The 23,325-nt window shown below is 40.8% G+C and overlaps 1 protein-coding gene across 2 annotated transcripts in view; it reads left to right on the top strand.

The window, feature by feature from the left end:
* The window catches only part of GRK4 (G protein-coupled receptor kinase 4), a 70,029-nt gene that overhangs the window by 24,254 nt on the left and 22,450 nt on the right, over positions 1–23,325 (top strand). For both annotated transcript variants that reach the window (XM_065404697.1, XM_065404698.1), the window contains 5 exons: positions 9,001–9,078; positions 12,438–12,538; positions 16,630–16,722; positions 18,022–18,085; positions 18,480–18,620. In XM_065404697.1, coding sequence (XP_065260769.1) covers positions 9,001–9,078; positions 12,438–12,538; positions 16,630–16,722; positions 18,022–18,085; positions 18,480–18,620 — 477 coding nt within the window. The remainder of the gene's footprint in view (positions 1–9,000; positions 9,079–12,437; positions 12,539–16,629; positions 16,723–18,021; positions 18,086–18,479; positions 18,621–23,325) is intronic.

Genomic DNA, 23,325 nt, shown 5'->3' with positions numbered 1-23,325 from the left:
ACACCTCTGAGAGACATATTTTTGCTGACCTAATCCCCAGCATAGACAGTGCTAGGTCGATGGAAGAGAGGGAGGTTGCTGTCGTGTCTACAGTGTAGCACTACAATTGTACAGCTGTATGTGTAGACATAGCCTAAGGCAGTGGTTCTTAACCTGGGGTGCACGATGCCCTTTCTGGGGGTGCGAGACATGCCAGATTTTTTTTAGACGGTAAATCATCGAAAACACAAATTAAGCACAGGCACGTAAGTACAACTATTTTGTTTCATCAAGCCTATGTATTTATTAACATTATACATTTCTTAACGATTACTGTAATATACAAACAAAAATATATCTAGGTTTAAGGGGTGCTATAACATATTTTTTAGGTTTAAGGGGTGCGAGAACATATTTTGAGAACCAAAGGGCTGCAGGCTGCAGTAAAGGTTAAGAACCACTGGCCTAAGGGTACATCTACACTACAAATTTTTGCTGACCCAAGTTACCTTGACATAAAGCTTCCACAGTTAGTATATTGCTTGTGCGCATGCGTACTTGGCTTCTTGCATTGGTACTGCTGGTACTCCCCAGGAATGATTGTGTTGATGCACAGTGCAATGCACCATGGCTAGGTAGCTCAGTATTCAGCTCACCGTTCTCCAACACAATGTCTTTCAGGACGTTTTGGCAATGCATGGTGGGGCAGAAATGAGTCACACAGGGGTGACTGGAACTGTGGGGACAAGTTCCTATCATGCAACTTTCTCCACCGCATAATGTCATCTCTATCCTATAATTTTCATGCCTATTTTGAAAATCCCTCGAACCCATGTGGGACTTGTCACTCTCCACCATAGCTGATAGAAACATGGAGCCTGCAGAGCTCTGAACTATTGCCATGAGCATTCCAAACACAGGGGACACAATACTCTGGTATTTGCAGAGCTGCAAGAAGAGATGAGGGAACATGATGATTTCCTGAAGGGCAGATTGCTGTGGGACATAGCAAGAATCAATTCAAGATTGTTGGAGGCATTCACAGAGCAGCTGTAAATGATGGAGCCTGAGAAATGAGTACTGACTGGTGAGATTGCATCATAGTGCAGGTTTGGGATGATGAGCAGTGGCTGCAGAACTTTTGGATGCGCAAGCCCACAGTCCTGGATCTGTATACTGAGTTTGCCCCAGAGCTGGAACACCAGAATGAGGGCTGCACTGACAGAGCTATTGCCGTTTACTTCTCCGCTGTGGAAACTTGCAATGCCAGGTTGCTACCGGTCAGTAGGAAGTCATTTTGGAATTGGAAAATCCACTGTGGGGGACTGTTGTGATGCAAGTGTGCAGGGCCATTAATCATCTCCTGCTATGTAGGATGGTGATTCTTGGCAATGTGTGGGATGTAGTGGATGGATTTGCAGCAATGGGATTCCCAAACTGCCTGAAGCATATTCCTGTTTTGGCTCCAGACCACCTTTGCCACAGAGTACATCAACAAAAGGGCTACTTTTCTATGGTTATGCGAGCACTGGCGGATCACTAGGGATGCTTCATCAACATCAAAGTTGGCTAGTCAAGCAAAGTGCATGATGCTTGTATCTTTAAGAACACAGGACAGTTCAGAAAGCTATAAGCGTGGACTTTCTTTGCCGACCGATAGATTACCATTGGCGATGTTGAAATGCCAATCGTGATCCTGGGGGACCCAGCCTACCCCTTATTCCTCTGGCTCACGAAGCTGTATACCAGCACCTCAACAGCACCAAGGAAATATTCAACTGCTGGCTTAGCAGATGAAGAATGTTAAACATGCTTTTGGTAGATTAAAGGGGTGCTGGTGTTATTTACTCACAAGGTTGGCTCGGATTGAGAAAAATATCCCAGTGGTTATAGCTGCCTGTTGTGTCCTATATAATGTCTGTGAAGCAAAGGGGGAAAAGTTGCCATGGGGTTGAGGTGGAATGGCTGTCTGCTGAGTTTGAATAGGCACACAAGGGCTATTAGACAAGCTCAACACAGAGCTATATGGCTCAGGGAGGCTTTGAAAGAACACTTTAACAGTGAGCTACAGTAATGCGTTGTGGTGTACTGTGCTGTACATGGCCCTGCTGTTCGGGGGCCCATTATGAAGGAAATATTCATATTGTGGTGAAATATTCATATTTCACCACAATATTGTGTGGTGTTTGAAGCACATCGAAGAATATGACACTGACAATGCACCTATTAATTTTGTGGTGCTTGGTGTACATTTACGATTATTACACGGTTTTTCACTGATCCTATGAGTTGTCACATTGTACAGTAGCAAGAAAGTAAGTGGGTTCACTACTGCTAGGCATTCTGCAACATATATTGGGAACTAATAAACATGAATTATTTCCCAAACAATAGAGTTTCATTGAGTAACGTAAACACTTCAAAAAAAATTCTGTGCAAGTTAAAAGCAAATACTTTAGAACCTTAATAAATGTATGGAACTGAGGTTAAAGAAGGGAAGGACCATTCATATCCATTTTAGCTACACATACATAAGCTGTGGCTCTCACAGGTCAGTATATGTAAAGCTGTGGTTGTCCTTAATGTCCTCCTGAGTGTAGTGGCGGGGTAGGAATGTAGCCCCTGATCCCACATGGAAGGTTGAGGCAGGGTCTAATGAGGTGCTATACTGGAGTTCTCCATGGACTGCAAAGGAAAGCTAGTCCATGATTGTTGAATCTGTAAATCCACAAGAATCTGCAGCATCTGTGTTTTCAGCCAAAGAAGCCTATTATATCTTGTAAAAGCAGCAAAGAGTCCTGGGGCACCTTATAGACTAACAGACGTATAGGAGCATGAGCTTTCGTGGGTGAATGCCCACTTCTTCGGATGCATGACTATTATATCTTGGTCATCTCCCTCTCATTTTCCTGCTTGTACTCCTAGGGATTTCTCCTGTCCACTCTTTCCTCCTCCATACAGTCTGCAGTATTTATCCTCCAGGCCCTCTGGTCATGATCTGATGCATCACTGACTTGCAGAATCTCGCCGACTATGTCATCCCAAGTCCTCTTCTTTCTTCTCCTTATCTGGTTCAGGCATTCCACAGGTGTGGAGGGGAAACTCCTCAAGGCCGCAATGGCAGCAGCTATGGATAAAACGTGGAGAGGTATCATTGTCAGTATAGTTGCTATGGAAAACAAAAGTAAAGTTTCAGAACTCCCTTCCCTTGTTCCCCTAAAGGTTTAAACAAGTCATGCTTATTGACACTTCTACTTTGGAGTGCTTGTGCATGGTGCCACTAAAAGCACCAGCCATGGCGAGCATGGCCTGCCACGGGTGAGGGAAATGAGGTGGGAATTGCTCAGTTGCATGAAACTATGAGTACAGGGCAATGGCACTGAAAACTGGCACCATTTTACACAGGCAGTGGTAATTTTAGCTGATATCTCACTCCTGAGGGTAACAAAGGCACAGAGAACACAGCTGCTGCTGACATCCTGGAGCCACCTGGGGCCTGTATGCTGTTACCTACTTATTGTAATGGTGCCTGCCGAAGTTCTCCAACTGGTGCGGAAAAGTGTCCTCCTGAGGAGAAAGAAAGAAGGGTGCCATCCCTAGAAATCTTTGGGAGAGGATTGCAGTGTACCTCCATGAAAGTTTCATCAAGATATCTCAGGAGGATTCAAGGGCCATCCCTGTGTACATAAAGAAACTGCTTCTCATGCCCCCTCTGCTTAACTCTGCAAGGGAGTGAAAAGTAGATAGCTACTCTACCTCTTCTAGTATGAGTAAATTAACAAAAAATCAATAGCTGTTTCCTGCTAAATTGGGAGGCACCATCACTAATGGGAAATAAATTTACACGTTTTCCTGAGGTTTCTTCCCTTGCATTGGGCTCACCCATGTTCAACTGCTGGGACTGACTGGACTGTGGTGGAGTCTCAAACAGGTCTTGGCTCGGGGCATAGCGGGCTCCTCACCCCCCCTTGGTCACATGTCCCACATCCTTCTCCTTTATCTCCTCCTTGCTGTTCATGCCAGGGGCCTGTGACTCAGACTCCTCGGAGGTATCCACAGTGGTGTGTGGAGCGGTGCGGGGGGTCTCTAAGTATGGCATGCAGTTCTTTGTAAATGTGGCAGGTCTGCAGCTTGGCACCAGCTCAATTGTTGGCCTCCCTGGCCTTCTGATATGCCTGCCATAGTTCCTTTGCTTTCGCATGGCACTGCTGCTGATTGCTGTCATACCCCTTCTCCTACATCCCATGTGCAATCTGCTCATAGTTGTACATGTTTATATGTCTGGTCCGTAGCTGTGCTTGCAACAGCCTTTTCTCCCCACAGGCCGAGAGCCAATATCTCCAGTCTACTCCAGGCTGGAGCGCATCTGGAGCATGTAGCTGGCATAGTCAGCCGGGCAGTTGCACATAACAATGGAGAGCTGCCAGTTGTGTTAATCAAGATGGACAATCAGGAAAGGGCATTTCAAAAATGTGCAGGCTTTTAAAGAGGATGAGTTGGGCTTCCAGTCTCCGTGTCCCCTGCACAGTGGAGTTCACAACTGTGATTAGAGTGGTCAGTGTCAGGCGTTGTAGGACAGCTGCTGGAGGACTGCTAGGATTGACATAGGAAATGTAGACACTCAATATATTGACCATGGCTCAATGCTGCTTGGGGAGGTGGTGTTACTATGTCTGTGTAATAGAGAACTTACATCGATGGGAGACAAATTTTAAGTGTAGACACATCAATTCAAGGCAGTTTATGTTGACTGAACTTTGTAGTATAGACTATACCTAAGATAACAGGAACAAAACCAATTCCTAGAAACTAACACTAGGCAATGTTGTCTTTGCCATACATGTCATCCTTCATGTGAGACCCATGCTGCTAATTAAGCACCAGCCATTTTCAGCACTAGCTGTATCTTCTGAGTGGCCTCAAAGTATATTTGTATAGCTTTGTATATATTGTTCCTATTAAATTAGTCTGGATCTCACAAAGGCATGAATAGCTGTTGTGAGCCCCAGATCTGAGGCGAGAGTTTGCATTTTTTCCCCCCAATTGAAAAGTTTTGGAGAGGAAGCATTCGTGAGAATTGCTGTTGCCAGATAAAACTAGAAGCATTTCAGGATCTAATATAACCTCCAAGTTGTGAATCTTACAGTCTAAGGGCTGGCATACCCTCTTAGTTAAAGGGGTCAGTTATAATATCTGCCATCTCTTCCAGATAGGGCCTCAACCAACCAGGATCCCCTCTTTCTTTTCTGGACTGAGCTTCAGACAGCTAACTCAAGTTTTTAAAACAGACAAAAGTAATGGTGTGAAGTAGACAAGCCAGTTTTCTTGTAGTCAAATAATGTTCTAATTTTCTATAAACTTTCTCCTTTGGCATATCAGAATTACAGAGTCCTGGGAACACAAGCGGTTTCAAAGTTTTTCAGCATATGCTGTCCAGCATAGGATTGAAATTTTTCCTCATATTCAGTCAGGAACTATATTTGAGACACAGAAATACAGTATAGAGTCAGGGAAGGAGGATCCGTGTTTAAAAAAAAAATAAAAAATCTACAAGCCTAATGCAGCTCTCAATTTAGTGTATTTTCTGTTATTATCCTAGGGACAACTTGATTTCTACAACATAAATATGTTGGGAGGCTGAAATGGCAAGTTCAAGGTAGAGTTAAGCCATGCTACATAGTTTATGTATTGTTAGTTTTAAGATGGATAATAGCCTGAAAAATCTTCAGGCAGTTGCAGGGGTGCTGGGACAGTTTTTATAATGGAGATGCTGAGAACCATTGAACCAAACTGTAAACCCTGCATATAATGGAAACCACTTCAAGCCAGGGGGTGCTGCAGCACCCCCCACATCTGTAGTTCCAGCACCTATGGCAGTTGTATGGCTTTAGAAAAGTAAGAGTTGAGAAAATGATTGAATAGGTTTTAGTCACCTCAAAAGTAGTCCTCACCTTACCATAAATCCATTCCAATATCTGGAGTGGGGGTTACTAAAGTGTGAAGAAATTGCACTTTGAGGTAGTGACTCAAACTTCCTTCTCAATTTTTTTGTTATGCAGAATATTTGAAATTAGATGACATTGACGCAAGTGTTCTTTAACTTCCTCTAAATTAGATGAAATGCTTGTCCTGATTAGTGGAAATAAAACCATAAGGCTAAAAGTTTATATTAGGTGACTAACTTCTTTGGCATAATATAAAAATGTTAAGACACCCAATGTGCTGCTGCAGTTGATCAATCACTGCTGCAGAATTTGTATTTCCACTATTGGTATTACTTTAATTTCATGATAGCAAAAGTACTGACTTAATTGTTTAATGGTTGAACTTTTTTGAAGTGATCAAGATCAAAATGTTCAAGCAGAAAAGCTATGTCTTGAGGATAATTTACTAGATTGATCATGGGACTGGATTCCAGGGAGTCTGGATTTCCAGTCCTAGCTGTGCCGCTGCCTGTGACTTTAGATAAGTCATTTAGAACCAAAATTTCAAAAATAGCTTCTAATTTTGGGTGTCTTTATATTTGGGTGCTCAACTTGAGACACTGAAGAGCCTGATATTTATTCATTCCGGAGAAGTGTAGCGCCTGTACACATTGACTTCATTTGAAGTTATAGGTATTAGGGCTTCTGAAAATGAGCCCCCTAGATATTTCAAGTTAAGTACACACAATTCAAACTCCCTTTGAAAATGTGACCCTTAGAGATACCACTGAACATGAAATAACACTTGTTTGAAAATGTACCTGCTGTAGTTATTAATAACACCTAAGCTTTCAGTAACTGTATTGTTAGCAATTTTTTCTCTTTCCATGTTTTACCTTGTGCTTTTAATTGCATTTTATATGTAGTCTTGATGTTGCCCTCACTCATTCACTCAGTTTCTTTTTTGCTGAATTAGACCCTCATAAATGTCAACAGGAGAGCAGAAAATTATTTCAAAGACATTTATTTAGATATTAATTTGTTTTTAAATTCAAGATCTACTATTTAGTGGGTGCTGTATCAGAAATCTGAATTCTCTATTGTTGTAGCCATATCGGTCCCAAGATATTAAAGAGACAAGGGGGGGGGTAATATCTTTTATTGGACCAACTTTTGTTGGTGAGAGAGACAAGAAGTTGGTCCAATAAAAGATTTTACTTCACTCACCTTGTTTCTCTATCATGAGTCAGTTTAACAAGATTCCTGTTGTGTGTCCCTTTAACTTTTATCTTGAGCAGTCTGTCTGTGTATACGGCAGGGATAATACCTTCTTGTCTCACAGGAGAGTGATAACAGTTATGTTTGTACTGTACAGTTATCTTTGAACTGATGAAGCTCTGTATTCATAGTTTGGGGGAGGAGGGGTTTAAATGTCAAAAAGGACCATTAGCTCCTCTAGTCTGGCCTTCTGTATATCACATGCCATTACATTTCTCCAAGTTACTCCAGTAACTTGTTTGACTAAAGCATACCTTCCAGAAAGATATCCAGTCTAGATTTGCAGACATCAAAAGAAGGGGAATCTACAAGTTCCCTTGGTAGTTGGTTCCAATGAGTAATCCTACTCATTTTTTTTATAAAATCGTGCCTAGTATCTGGCATCAACTTTCAGCTACTGGTTCTTGTTAGGCCTTTCTCTGCTAGATTAAAGACTCCTTTAGTACCTGATAATTTCTCGTAATGAAGTCACTTCTCATCTTCTTTTTGATAAACTAAACAGATTGGGAGCTTAAATCAGTCAACGTGTAAGACATTTTCTCTAGCCCTTGAATCAATTTTGTGGCTCTTTTCTGCACTCTCTCCAATTTTTCCCCATCCTTTTAAAAATGGGGACACCAGACCTGCATGCATTATTCCAGTATCTGTGTCCTCAGTGCTGTATACAGAGGTAAAGTCACCTCCCTATACTCACTATTCTCCTGCTTATACATCCAAGGATTGCCTTAGCTCTTTTTGCCACAGCATCGCTCTGGGAGCTCATGTTCAGTTGCTTGTCCATTGTGACCCATAATCAGAGTTATTGTTTTCCAGAATAGAGTCAACCATTCTGTAGTTATATCCTACTTTTTTTTTTTTCCGTTCCTATACGTGTGATCTTGTATTTGTCTGTATTAAAATACACTTTGTTTGAATGGACCTAGTTTACCATGCAATCCTGATTACTCTGTATGATTACCTTGTCCTAGCTAATACTTACCACTCCGCCAATCTTTGTGTCAACCACACATTTTATTGGCAGTGATTCTTATGTTTGCTTCTTGATTGCTGATAAAAAATGTTGCGCCTAAGACCAATCTTGCAGAATCTCACTAGAAACACCTCCATTCAATGAGGTTGACAACTACCTTTTTAGATCCATCACTTAGCCAGTTTTTATTCCATTTAACATGTGCTTGGTTGATATTGTATAGTGCTAATTTTCAGTCAGAATGTTGTTGTGCTGTACTAAGTCAAATGTCTTACATAGTCTATTATATGTATGCAGTTACCTTTTATCAACCAAATTTGTAATCTCAAAAAGTGAAATCAGGTTGAAAACCTATTATCCATAAAACAGTATTGACTGTTGTTGATTATAGTCCCATCCTTTAAGTCTTTCTTAATTGAATCTCATATCAGCTTTTCTATTATTTTGCCTAGGAGTGATGTCAGACTAATCAGCCTAAGATTATGCACATCATCCTGCTGTGTAAGGCTTCCTATTATGTGAAATATAATTTCAGTGTAATTATGCATACTTCTAAGGCATAGCTTCTGGGATTTTACAAATCAAATCTCCAGTTTCAATATGTCTTAAGAAAGGTACAGTTTTGGCATACTTAACTTTTTTTGTTTTTAAGATGGTGTGGATAATTATCTGTTTCAGTATGCATCCTAAAAAAATCCCTACATTCTTGAACGCCATAGATGAGAAAAGTTTATAATCCATAGGTGAGATGCCTCCCAATATTTGTGATAGAAATCACATGGCATCACAGTTACTATTGCAATACGAGGTAACAATGGATCTAATTTAATTTTCATTCCTTTTCCCTAGGCCAAGTATGAAGTGTCTTCAGATGAAAAGCGTAAAGATTGTGGTCTGAAAGTTTTAGACACATACTTCACTAACTTGGTAAATATATCCTGTTGCAAAATACTTTGTCAGACTGCATTGTAAGAGCTGACCAGATTAGAGCTCAAAACTGCAACAATTTCAGATGGTATTTTAGTTTTCAAAATATTAAGAAGTAAATCACTCTCAAAATGAGAAACTCTAATAAAATTTTGCAAGTCATTCTGGAATGTGGACTAGCCCTTCCTTTCAAGATTATTGCAAAACTTCATTAACTCAAGCACAAAGTTTGACTGCTCTCTACCATTATTTTTTCATTAGCACTATGACATTTAACTTTTCTCTATGTATGGTAAAAAAAATTTTTTTAATTACTAGTCCTGGGCAAGCAGAATTTTGTGAGATTGGACTAAAACCCATTGACATCTAAACATCAAAAAGTAGCTAAATTGCTGTTTTAGCATATTACTTTAAAGTAGTGTGGTTTAGAGACATGAGAATCATCGGAATGCAAGGAACTCTTGAGTACTAGATCTGGTTTTGCAGCTGACATGTCGTGTGGACTTGAGAACTTAGGTCTAAATTTTCAAAAGTGTTTCAGGTTTTGGCTGCCCAGCTTGAGAAACACAGGAGTTGATTTTTCAGAAGATGCTGGGCACCCACAGCTCCTACTGAGTTTATTAATATCTGATTACTGCCCTGGTAAATTAAATATGCCTAGAGATGTCCCTGGTAGAATTCAAGGAGTCTTTGTTCTTCTCCCTATTCTGTCTAGCGGAAGTTCTGTCAGGGATATAACTTCCATCCTCTTTTCTCCCTATCCTCTCCAATTGTTCTGGTTATGTTGAGGAAGCTTTATCTTGAGGAAGATATGGATCTTGCGGGTGTCCTAAAAATGCTCAGGCTCTGGATTAGTCTCATCTTCTCTGGAAGCTTATTTAACAGCTGGCATGGTCTTTAAACCAGTGAAAACTGGTCAGGCCTCTTAAGCCACCTAACCACCATGTCCCTAACTGGTTTTAAAATGTGTTTAGCTGAAGTTATTTGTTTTTTAAACCAGTTAGAAAACTTCCTCTGATGAAGAGAGCAGAATTGGTTGCAAATCTGAAGGTAAAAGGCAATTTGGGTGAAAATGATCATGAAATGATAGATTTAATGAACTCTAAGGAGAGGAAGGAGTGAGAACAGCAGAATAAGCACAATGGACTTCAGAAAACATACTTTAACAAACTCAGAGCACTGGTAGGTAAGGTCCCATGGGAAGAAAATCTAAGGGATAAAGTAGATCAGGAAAACTGGCAGTTTCTCAAAGAGAGAATATTAAAGGAAGAACTGCAATCTATCCCGATGCAAAGAAAAGATAGGAAGAATAGTTAGAAGCCAATATGGCTGCATCAGGAGCTCTTTAATGACCTGAAAGTAAAAAACGATCCTACAAAAGTAGAAATATGGGTGAACTGCTAAGGAGTACAGAAAAAATAGCACAAGCATGAAGAGACAAAATTCAGAAAAACAAGGCACAAAATGAGTTGCGCCTGGCAAGGGACATAAAAGGCCAATAAGAAGAGGTTCTTTAAATACATTAGGAGTGGGAGAAAGATGAAGGAAAGTGTAGGTCCTCTACTTAGGAGAAAAGGAGAGCTACAGATGATATCAAGAAGGCTGAGGTGTTTAATGCCTATTTTGCTTCAGTCTTCACTAAAAGGTTAATTGTGACCAGATGCATAAAACAATTAATATTAATATTAACATCAAAGGGGAAGAAACCCAGCCAGATTAGGGAAAGATAAAGTTAAAGAATATTTAGATAAATTAGATGTTGTCAAGTGGGCAGGGCATGATGAAATTCACTCTAGGGTACTTAGGAAACTAGCTGCAGCAGTCTTGTAACTGTTAGCAATTCTCTTTGAGAACATGTGGAGGATGGGTGAGGTCCGGAGGACTGGAGAAAGGCAAAAAAAAATCACATATCTTTAAAAAGGGAACAAGAGAACTTGGGGAATTATGGGCCAATCAATTTAACTTCCACTATCTTTCCAGGAATTGAACAAATTATTAAACAATCATTTCGTAGGCACGTAGAGGATAATAGGATAATAAGTAATAGCCAACGTGAATTTGTCAAGAACAAATCATGCCAAACAAACCTGACATATATATTGATTTTTGGTAAGGCCTTTGACACAGTCCAACATGACATACTCATAAGCAAACTGGGGAAATGAGGTCTGGATGAAATAGCTATAAGGTGGGTGCAAAACTGGTTGAAAGACCATACTGCTTTGACATCATGTCTGTGCTCAACTCATCTAAGCAGTGCCTCACTTTCTACACTGCTATTTGTACCTGTGCTCAAGGGCATGCAGTGTATGTACTCTATACACTGTTGTAAATAGACATAGCCTTAGGAAACAAAAATCAAATGCACAAATAGAAAATGGGGAATAATTGGCTAGGTAGTACAGTAAAAGCTGTTTTATCCGACACTTCACCAACCAGAAAGCTCTCTAAACCGGTGTGACTGGATTCCCAGGGGAGCCAACTGAGGTCACTCAATTAGGATGAACTACAAAGAATGGGGGAGCTCCAGCCCCACACCCAAACACCCTCCCTCTTTGTTAACTGGCATTTTTCACTTACTGGAACCCCCCATTTCCTCAACATGCTGGATAAAACAGCTTTTACTGTAGTACTACTGAAAAAGATCTGGGGAGTATAGTGTATCACAAATAAAACATGAGCCAACAATGTGATGCAGCTGGGGGGGAAAAAAAAGCAAATACCATGTATTAATAGGAGTGTCATATGTAAGACATGGGCAGTAACTGTCCCGGCTGTCCTCAGCACTAGTGAGACCTTCGCTGGAGTACTGTGTCCAGTTTTGGGTCCCACACTTTAGGAAAGATGTGGACAAATTGGAGATAGGCCAGAGCAACAAAAATGATATTATTAAAAACAGGCCTATGAGGAAAGGTTAAAAAAACTGGGCATGTTTTAGTCTTAAGGAAAGAAGACTGGGGAGGGGGGGAACTGATAAGCCTTCAAATATTGTAAGGCCTGTTATAAAGAGGATGGTGATCCATTGTTCTCCATGTCCACTGGAGGTATGCCAAGAAGTAATGGGCTTAATCTGCAGCAAAGGAGATATTAGGAAAAACTTTCTCATTATAAAGGCTAATTACCTACTGGACTAGGTTACCAAGGGAGATTGTTGAATCCCCATCACTGAAGGTTTTTAAGAACAGGTTGGACAAAGACCTCTCAGGGATGGTCTGTATATACTTGATCCTGCCTGGGTGCAGGTGGATGGACTAGTTGACCTCTTGAGGGTCTCTTACAGCCCTACATTTTTATGATTCTTTATCTTTGTTAGATTACTAATTGTTTTCATTATTGTTTTTGGTTTGTATCATGTAAAGTCTGCAGCCCACTTACCGGAAATACCTCAGGATACAGTGAATGAATGTAAAACAAGACTGGAGCAGAACCCTTGCAAAGATCTTTTTAATGACTGCACTAGGTACGTGATGAATGTTGACTAAAAATGTTGGCTAAAAGTACACTGAAAATTTGTATTTCCAGGGCGGTTACAGGGAAAGTTTAAAGGGACACTATCAAATGAATTCTGGTGAGGACACAACTAGGAATCTAGTGCTCTTTGTTTTCCTGTGTACTGTATTCAGAACTCATGTTGTTCTTAGAGTTGCTTCTGTGCTGTAACAGAAGTGACGTTATTATTGTGCCTTTGACTTTAGTGGGAGTTGTGCAAATGTGTCCAAAGACAGAAGAATCTGGGACACTAATACAATGCGAGAGCAGAATACATACAGACCAAAAACATGTTTATCGAGCTAAAACTAGGTTTTTTGGTTTCTGGAAGTTCTGCAACTGTTATTGTTTGCAGACCCCTTTTAGTATTTATGGAGGATTCAGTAATGATTCTACTTTTAAAATTGATGAAATTTGCACTTAAAAACAGTTAAATCCCCTCTGTCATTTTAAATGAGTTTTTTGGAGCCTCCATATTGACTTAATAGATAGCACACTACACACTACCAGGAAGGTATTTTCACAAGTTCAAAAAACTGAATATGGGAGAACTGTATATTTTTCCTCTTCCTCTTACAAGTCAGGATTTTAGATGTACAGAGATGTGTTGAGGACAGTTTCCTTGTCTTGTTTTTAGACTGTGCTAGAAAATCCTTTTATTGGAGCAGCCTGTTTATAAAAGGATTGCAGGCCCAATGCTTACACAGCAGGACAGTCATACAATTTTCAGGAGAGATGGCAACACTAATTACATTGCTAGCTCAAGAGGCATTATGTTGTCCTTGAAGTGCTCCAATCTCAAGATAGCAGACAAATAGGACAAGGTATGATTCTGGAAGCTGAGATTGTCACTTCAAGGACAGTAAAAACTATTGCTTCTTAAGAACCCACTAGTGGCTGGCTCTGAGAGATGGTGGCAACTTACACCTCTACTGAAACAAAGCAGTATATCAGAATAAATTGGCTGGTGGAAGCTAGAAGACCTTCACCTAGGCAAATGTTCCTTTTGCAGACACAGTTGATGAGGATTGAAGGCCTCCTCACTGTGCATCGTGACTGGGGATCTGAGTTGCTGGTGGAAGGGGAATTTGGAGGGGATGGAGTGCTCATCATTTAAAATTAAAAAATCCTAAACATTTAAATGTGGTTTAGGACAAATTTCTTTGAACTTCAGGGGATGAATAACTAACTTTCTGGAATTTAGCTGTATGAATCGCATATATTTGTGGAAAAGGTGGGAAGGGATAAAGGCTCCTGTTCTTCAAAGTGATCTATGGAGGCAGAGCATTCTGATTGCACAATGTCCAGCTGAAGTCTTTAGAGCTGTTCATGGGCAGCAGAGTCTGCCTGCATGGTTTTGTTAACCTGCCTTTCCATTTCTCTTAATTATTTTGTTCTTGTGAACCAATCAAGTTGATAGGGAAATATTCTGATTTACTGCATTTAAAAACATAAGATTAAGAAAAAAATCACACTACTTCCTGAATTTTTTGTACCCATTATTAATGGTAAGAACTAAGATTTTTCTAGCTGAAATAGATTAGAAAAATATTTCTCTTTATTCCAGTTTTACTTTATGTATAGTTTCATTGTTTTCCCCCTCTCGTTTGTAGGGAACTATTTTTTTACTTCAGTAAAGGAGAGAAACTATTTTTTCCTTTTTAAAAAAAGGAAAGTGTAAAATCATAAATCAAGACTTGTGTTATACCCAAAACTTCTATCAAGTAATTTTTTGGAAACTGTCTAGACTTCAAGTTGGCAGTGTCCAGGGATAAACAAAGGGATACAGATTTAGAATCCATGTGACTGTGGCCAACAACAGTATTTCAATATTGTGGATGAAAATCAGTTTTAAATGAGTGATCATGATTAACATTACTGACTATTTAGCACAACTTGTTTTGTTCTCAAGTAATACAGTGGCATTTCAGATACCTACACCAGGCAAAGGACTCTTCTTGAAAGGATAGTACATATTTACAAATGTTCAGTCTTCTAGAGCCCTTACACTTCTAATATTACTGGTTCTTCTAGGCATGCTTAATCATGTCTGCCAAAAAGCCTACAACATTTGAGTCACAGCTTGGGTCACCTCCCCAGCAACTGAAAACTAAATACTATGCATAATTTGAGAATAAGAGATAAAAAAGATGCACAGAATACACACTACTAAGAAGTTAAACAGATAACCTCCTCTTTTTTTGGACTTCCAGTGAATGTCTGTGTTCAGCAAGATGAGGCTTTCCCATCTTTTATCTCGTCTTGCATTTTGTTGCTTAGTTTGAGGGAAGTGGTGTACAGGCCTAACCATCAGGTTTGGAAGAGTGGTTTTAATGATACAAGTTCAAATCCCAGAGAAGGGTCCGCTCAGCTCTATATTCTTCTGAGGCAGATAATTTGTATGCTAGGCAATTACTTCGTATTGGTCTTTAAAAACTGAGGCCCTGTCTGCTCTGCATAAGAGAGGCTTTTATTTCCCCCCCCCCCCCCCGCCAAACAAGGCATTTATTTAGGTGGGCACAATTACATGCAATCTGTAAATGAAAGATGTGGATGCAAAATTGTGCATTGCAACCCTGTCACCTTAGCAATGGAACTTATATTCCAAAATCACTTTAACAGTTTTAATAAAACTCATCTGAAATGATTGTCTAGTATTAATAAGTAACATTCTCAACACACCCACTGCCTAGCTGGATTATTCTTGAAAAGAATTCAGGAAAAATCATTGAGTACTCAATCACATTTTAAAAACAATTTCTCTCTGTAATGTGCCAAACTGATCTTAAAAGGAGAATTTTGCCTTAAATCCATGTTTAAACTATTAACAATTAGTCCTTTAAGTGTACTTGTTTTGAACAGGTTAACTATGTCAAACCAGAGTCTGTGCTTTAAAGAGTTTTTTCATCTCAAGGCACAAAATACTTTTGTTCTGTTTGTATCATTGATCTGCATCTGGGAATTCAAAGGCCTTGTTAACTGTGCTGCTTATAACTCTGATTTAAAATGTGTTTGCCAGTTGTCTTGTGAGTCTTCAGAGGTCTAACTTTGCTATGAAATTTTTTGGCAGTTGTAATGTAACCTGATAGACTGTGTCCCAGTTGGTTGAGATGTTTTCGTGTAAGTGAAACTGTAACAATCAATTATTCCAGTTGTAAAATAATAACTGATGCATAGTATCCTGCTGAGCTGGGTCTGATAACTCATTCCCCTGACTACACAGATACCAAGATTTTAGGAGTAGGTGGGAAGCTGGAGATTGCACTGTTCAGTGATGCTTCTAAAAGCAATTATGGGCAGAGGTTAGAAACTGCAGCCAAAGTAACTTTATGTTGATGCTATCTCTGGGAAAGGTATAGGTGATGGAGACTTTCTGGGAAAGGAATGCTTGTGGGTAAAAAATAAAAGCACAGTGGGAGCACTTCAGGGATTTTTGATCTAGTTAAATTGCAATCTTATCTGTTGATGTACAGATATCTTTTAAAATGGCTGCATCTATACTCATGATAGGACAGTGATACCAGCTCTCAAGGTGAGCCACATCCTCTGATCAGGCTGGCCTTGGAAAGCTGCTGAGAAGTGCTTCTGTTTTTGTCTCCACACCTGATACCCTCACCTCTTGTCCCAAAATTGGATCTCCTTATGATCGAAAGGGGAAAGGAGTGCAGGCCTCTACATGCAATTCCCAAACAGGCCATGCTTATGGGGGGATGTCTCACCTCCCATGCCACCTTAAAATTAGCTCTGCTGGTGGGTCAGTCATTTTGATCTCTAATTCCTCAAGAATTATTTTAAAGCTTCCAACTTGCTAAAATAAGCAAGATCTGTTACTTCTGCACTCATTAGTGACCCTACACGTGCAGTTCTCAATGGAATTGTACTAGCTGCTCACTCTCTCTGAGGCAGGCACAGTAAACTCATTGTGTAGTGTAGTGCAGTAATATGTTCACTCCATCTCCCGACAGATTAATTGATACATCTAAATTGGTGTCTAATGAAGTGGTTAGCTTCTCATCCCTGATAGCACCAGTCTGCCAACATAAACGTGGATTGTTTTTGCAGGATTGTCCAGGATTATTTAAGTGGAGCACCTTTTGAGGCTTACCAACAAAGCATCTATTTCTCCCGTTTTTTACAGTGGAAATGGTTGGAAAGGTAAGGTATTTTTATATTTAACACTTACTGCAGTAGTACATAAAAGCCAGCCAACTTGGGGCCCCATTGTACAAATATAGTAAATGACATTCCCTGCCTCAAAGAACGTACAGTCTAAAAGACAAGATGTAATGGGCTGATGAGATGACAAACAAATGGAGCTGTGGTAGACATGTATTAATAATGAAAGCATCTGTTTAATGACCTCAAAGCATTTTACATTTAACTACTCTAAACTTTTAAAAATCTTTCTGTGTGCTTGTATAGTGCATAGCCCCCAATGGGGTTCTGAGCTTGATTGGGGCCTTGGGTGCTATTATAATACAATTATATTAATCATTACAGCCCACTGTATGGTAAGGTAATTAACTGATTTTACAGGTGGGTTAACTGAGGCACTGGTTAAGTGACTTGCCCAACCATAGAGACCAAGATTTTTAAAATAGGGGCCTATGTTTAGGGTCCTAAATCCATATTTTAAGCCATTAAATAAGTGGCCTGATTTTTTCAGAAGAGCTGTCACCTAGAAGCTCCATAGAGGTCAGTGGCCCCTGCTGGATGTTCAGTACTCTTGACAATCAAGCCTACTCCTTTAGGCTCCTAGGTGCCTAACCATGATTTTCACTGTAGGCTTCTATTACTGGAAAAATCTTTGTTTAAGCAAGCTAGAGGTAGATGCAGGAGGAAAATTAGGAAACTTTTATTCAGACCTCTAGACCAAATACCTCTGAAATATAGAACAAGCAAGGTGGTAAAACTTGTATTGGCTTCAGTGGGAAAAGAATTGAGTCAGTGGTGAACACTTGAAAATCCCAGCTTGAAACAGTCTCCTCACAAACCATGCATGAGAAGAACAACCAACATGCGTGGCGGTGACATAGACCCTAAATTTTTGTTCATTCTGCTTGTAGCGACTGCTTGCTGCCCACAAGGGGGAGCCATGTCCATGAGCAAAAGCACCTTTTCTTTGGTATTCAGTTTGTATTCTAATCCTTTCATCCACTCAAGTGAAGGAAAGGCATTGTGTAGTCTGGTGGTCATGGAAGTTATATAGGAAAAGAAAGAAGAAACAGAAACAAACAGGGCTCTGAAAGAAAAACAAAAAAATATAATTGGAAATGAGACCAGCAATTATTCCATTCTGTCTTGCATCTGAAGAAGTGAGGTTCTTACCCACGAAAGCTTATGCTCCCAATACTTCTGTTAGTCTTAAAGGTGCCACAGGACCCTCTGTTGCTTTTTACAGATTCAGACTAACACGGCTACCCCTCTGATACTTGACTCCTTTCTGTCTGTTAGGCAACCAGTAACCAAGAACACATTTAGACATTACCGAGTACTAGGCAAAGGAGGATTTGGAGAGGTGAGTACTGTGAGATCTCTACTTGTGTTTGCAACTCCTTGAAGGGAACATGGGGGAAAAGGTAACTTACACTCTTCGTTCCTTGAATAAATAACAGATTTGATTAGATCAATTGTAATTCACCAATTTACCAAATTGAAAAGGCAGCATTTTTTCTTTTAAACACTTGCATCTAACAAGACAGTTGGTTCGTGTAACAATTCTTTCCCACTGTTGTTACAAAAAAAACCCCTCAAAACCAAACAACCCAGTGTGTCCACCCATGAAACAGTTAAATTGGTTCTCCTGTATTTTACTTGTCTTCAGGGCTCCCAAGGGGGTTAGAAAAGAGAGAACTGTTTTTGTTCCAGTGTAAAACCTGGTACATCTGACATATCTTTCCTCTTTCCATTAGGTATGCGCTTGCCAAGTGCGGGCAACAGGAAAAATGTATGCTTGTAAAAAGCTAGAAAAAAAGAGAATAAAGAAGAGAAAAGGAGAATCGATGGCATTAAATGAAAAAAGAATTTTAGAAAAAGTGAATAGTAGATTTGTAGTAAGTATATATTTCTGGCCTTGTGAAATATACAAGTTTGTCTCTCATAGGCCTTTCTTTATTCCTGTCTCTTCCAGTGGCAGCTGGGCAGCATAATAATTTCATAATTAAAATCGGGTCAACTGTGCTTAATAGTTCAGTTACACAATTATTTTTGCAATGTTACCCTGTACATTTTAGGTCTGCGTGGGATGTGCGTGTTATCTCTGGCCTATCAGTTTTGTCTAGTCTACGGTCAAGGTGCTTTGTCTTATGTTAATGTATATCATTCTGGTAAATTTCTCTTTGTTTAAAAGAGGGCCAGACTGTGATCTGAATGATGAATGTGATCCTAGTTTTGCTGCAGCCAATGATTGCTAATATGGCCACTCAATTTAGTAATGTTCTCCTTAGTCTTATTGCCCCACATCTCTCCCCAAATCTATACTTGCTTCTTCTACCTCCTACTTTCATGAGAGGAAATATTCAGTTGAATTAAAGTGTATTTACGGTAGGGCTAACTTCAATGCATATCAGCTCCTTGGGAGGTTGGACCTTTATTTTGACTTTCATTGGAATCATGGTTTCCATGATCAGTTTTTCCCCCCAACAAAAATACCCAACTTTTAACTTCTTAAGACTCTTTTGAATGCTATGGGGGTGAATAGTATGGTAAGTGGATGAATACTGAGAGGTAATAATGGAGAGCTGCAGAGTTCAACCATGGACTGCATGGGAACCAGGAGGTCAATGACAACACAGTGGTGGTACAATATACTAGACTAGTGAGAACTATAATTCCCCGAAGGTCTATAAGATCACCTATTTCTCTGATAAGTTTTTTAAATGTATATATTTGTTTCTTATATTTGTAGATATTTCAGTCACATTCATCACAATAATGCCATATACATCCTAGGGGAATCATGAAAAGTAGCTGCTCTATAACAATTTCGATGTCAGAAAGTTCTCACTGCCTATGCAATAAAGTTGAAAGGGAGGTGGATTGAAAAGCTACGTTGGGTATAAAATAAAAAGTATGAGTGCTGATGGTTTTTAACTCCACATCATTTCCATGTCTCAACTCTTTCACCATGATATTTCCCAATAAATTATGACCAACTCACAGCCCTGATCACTAAACAACAGATGTGATGGTCTAAAATACTCAAGGAATACATATGTTAAGAAAACTGTTTTTCCAGTTAGGATCATCTATCTTTATCAGTGAATTGCTATTATTTAAAGATTAGCTATAGGTAAATGTCTAGTTAAAATCCATTAATAGATGTATTTTGTTTTATGTTTCAGAGAGAGTTCTAAAGCGCTTGAGCTTCTAAGTTTTTGCTTTTATAGATTCTGCATAGGAGAAGATAGTTTATTCTAAACAAACATAGAATTCTGGTATCTTAAAGAAGGGAAACCATGTTGGCCAAAGAAATCTCATTAGCATCTTAAGCCATGCATAAATAGATTCTTTTATAAAGGATAATATTTTTCCACCTGTGACAAGGCTCACAGTCCACAATCATTTTCCCACAAGTATAAGTTATAAGGCTGCACTGGATATTAAAACTGGAACTTTATTTGATCTTCCTATATCTACCTATACGTAACACTCTTCCCTGTATAAAAGTTTTAAAATGCTAACGTGACTTTAATTTGTATAATCAATCATAGGACTGGAAGGTCATCTAGACCTCAAGAAGTCATCTAGTCCAGTCCCCTGCACTCATGGCAGGACTAAGTATTATCTAGACCATTCCTGACAGGTGTTTGGCTAACCTGCTCTTAAAAATCCTCCAATGACGGAGATTCCACAACTTCCCTAGGCAATTTATTCCAGTGCTCAGCCACCCTGACAGTTAAGAAGTTTTTCCTAATGTCCAACCTGCAATTTAAGCTCATTGCTTCTTGTCCTATCCTCATTGGTTAAGAACAATTTTTCTCCCTCTTCCTTGTAACAACCTTTTATCTACTTGAAAATTGTTATCATGTCCCCTCTAAGGGTATGTCTACACTACGGGATTAATCCGAATTTATATAATTCGAATTTTGGAAACAGATTGTATAAAGTCGAATGTATGCAGCCACACTAAGCACATTAATTCGGTGGTGTGCGTCCATGTACCGGGGCTAGCGTCGATTTCCGGAGCATTGCACTGTGGGTAGCTATCCCATAGCTATCCCATAGTTCCCGCAGTCTCCTCCGCCCATTGGAATTCTGGGTTGAGATCCCAATGCCTGATGGGGCCAAAAACATTGTCGTGGGTGGTTCTGGGTATATCCTCCCCCCTCTCCAGGGAAGCAATGGCAGACAACCGTTTCGCGCCTTTTTCCTGGGTGAACAGTGCAGATGCCATACCACGGCAAGCATGGAGCCCGCTCAGCTCAAGACAGCAGTCATGAACATTGTAAACATCTCGCGTGTTATCGTGCAGTTTATGCTGAACCAGAACCTGCAAAACCAGGCGGCGAGGAGTAGGCTACGGCAGCGCGGCGGCGAGAGTGATGAGGATATGGACATGGAATTCTATCAAACCGCGGGACCCGGTGCTTTGGAGATCATGCTGTTAATGGGGCAGGTTATAGCCGTGGAACGCCGATTCTGGGCCCGGGAAACAAGCACAGACTGGTGGGACCGCATAGTGTTGCAGGTGTGGGACGATTCCCAGTGGCTGCGAAACTTTCGCATGCATAAGGGCACTTTCTTGGAACTTTGTGACTTGCTTTCCCCTGCCCTGAAGCGCCAGAATACCAAGATGAGAGCAGCCCTCACAGTTGAGAAGCGAGTGGCGATAGCCCTGTGGAAGCTTGCAACGCCAGACAGCTACCGGTCAGTCGGGAATCAATTTGGAGTGGGCAAATCTACTGTCGGGGCGGCTGTGATGCAAGTAGCCAAAGCAATCACTGAGCTGCTGCTACGAAAGGTAGTGACTCTGGGAAATGTGCAGGTCATAGTGGATGGCTTTGCTGCAATGGGATTCCCTAACTGTGGTGGGGCGATAGATGGAACCCATATCCCTATCTTGGCACCGGAGCACCAGGGTACCCAGTACATAAACTGCAAGGGGTACTTTTCAATGGTGCTGCAAGCACTTGTGGATCACAAGGGACGTTTCACCAACATCAACGTGGGCTGGCCGGGAAGGGTTCATGACGCTCGCGTCTTCAGGAACACTAATCTGTTTAAACGGCTGCAGCAAGAGACTTACTTCCCGGACCAGAAAATAACCGTTGGGGATGTTGAAATGCCTATAGTTATCCTTGGGGACCCAGCCTACCCCTTAATGCCATGGCTCATGAAGCCATACACAGGCAGCCTGGACAGGAGTCAGGAGCTGTTCAACTACAGGCTGAGCAAGTGCAGAATGGTGGTAGAATGTGCATTTGGCCATTTAAAAGGTTGCTGGTGCTCGTTACTGACTCGCTCAGACCTCAGCCAAACCAATATCCCCATTGTTATTGCTGCTTGCTGTGTGCTCCACAATCTCTGTGAGAGTAAGGGGGAGACCTTTATGGCGGGGTGGGAGGCTGAGGCAAATCGCCTGGCTGCTGATTATGCGCAGTCAGACACCAGGGCGATTAGAAGATCACACCAGGAAGCGCTGCGCATCAGAGAAGCTTTGAAAACCAGTTTCATGACTGGCCAGGCTACGGTGTGAAAGTTCTGTTTGTTGAAAACCTGCCCCCTTGATTGACTCATTCCCTGTAAGCAAACAACCCTCCCCCCCTTAAATCACAGCTTGCTTTTAAAGGAAATAAAGTCACTATCGTTTAAAAATCATGTATTCTTTATTAATTGATTACAAACATAGGGAGAGAACCGACAAGGTAATCTGGGTGAGGTTTGGGAGGAGGATAGGAGGGAAGTAAAAGGCCACTGAAAAAATTCAATATAATGACAGCCTTTTGGTTGGGCTGTCCACTGGGGTGGAGTGGGAGGGTGCACGGAGCCTCCCTCCCCGCGTTCTTACACGTCTGGGTGAGGAGGATATGGAACATAGTGAGGGGGGAGGGAGGTTATACAGCGGCTGCAGCGGCAGTCTGTTATCCTGCTGCCGTTCCTGAAGCTCCACCAGACGCCGGAGCATGTCCGTTTGATCACGCAGCAGCCCCAGCGTTGCAGCCTGCCACCTCTCATCTCGAGCGTCCCTCATGACCTCACGTTCACTGGCATCTTTTCTGTATTTAGATACCGTGTCCTTCCACTCATTCAAATGAGCTCTTTCATTGCAGGTGCATTCCATTATTTCCGAGAACATCTTGTCTCGCATCCTCTTTCTCTGCCGCCTTATCTGAGATAGCCTTCGGGACAGAGGAGGGAGGCTTGAAAAATTTGCAGCTGCTGGAGGGAGGGTTGAAAAAAAGGAGAGAAGTTTTTAAAATGATACATTTTACAGAACAATGCTTATACTCTTTCATGGTGAACAACACTATTCACATTACATAGCACATGTGATTTCAGTACAAGGTCGCATTTTCCATCTTAATATTGAGTGCCTGTGGCTTTGGTGTTAGAGATCACAGACGCAGGTCCGGGCAACAGAATTCAGCTTGCATGCGGCCCTGGTAAGCCATTGTCTTTCGGCTTCTGCGCCCTCCTTTCCCACATACCAAGCAAAGCCCGTTGACTGCTGCGGTTTTCCTGTTAACCTTCAGCAGCAGAAAACAAACTAACACCCCCACCCCATCCAATTCTCTGGGATGATCGCTTTATCCCTCC

Source organism: Emys orbicularis, chromosome 5 (genome assembly GCF_028017835.1).
Source record: "Emys orbicularis isolate rEmyOrb1 chromosome 5, rEmyOrb1.hap1, whole genome shotgun sequence".
NCBI classification, from domain to species: Eukaryota; Metazoa; Chordata; order Testudines; family Emydidae; genus Emys; species Emys orbicularis.
The sequence above is the reverse complement of the archived record's forward strand: the minus strand, read 5'-3'. Positions and strand labels throughout refer to the sequence as shown.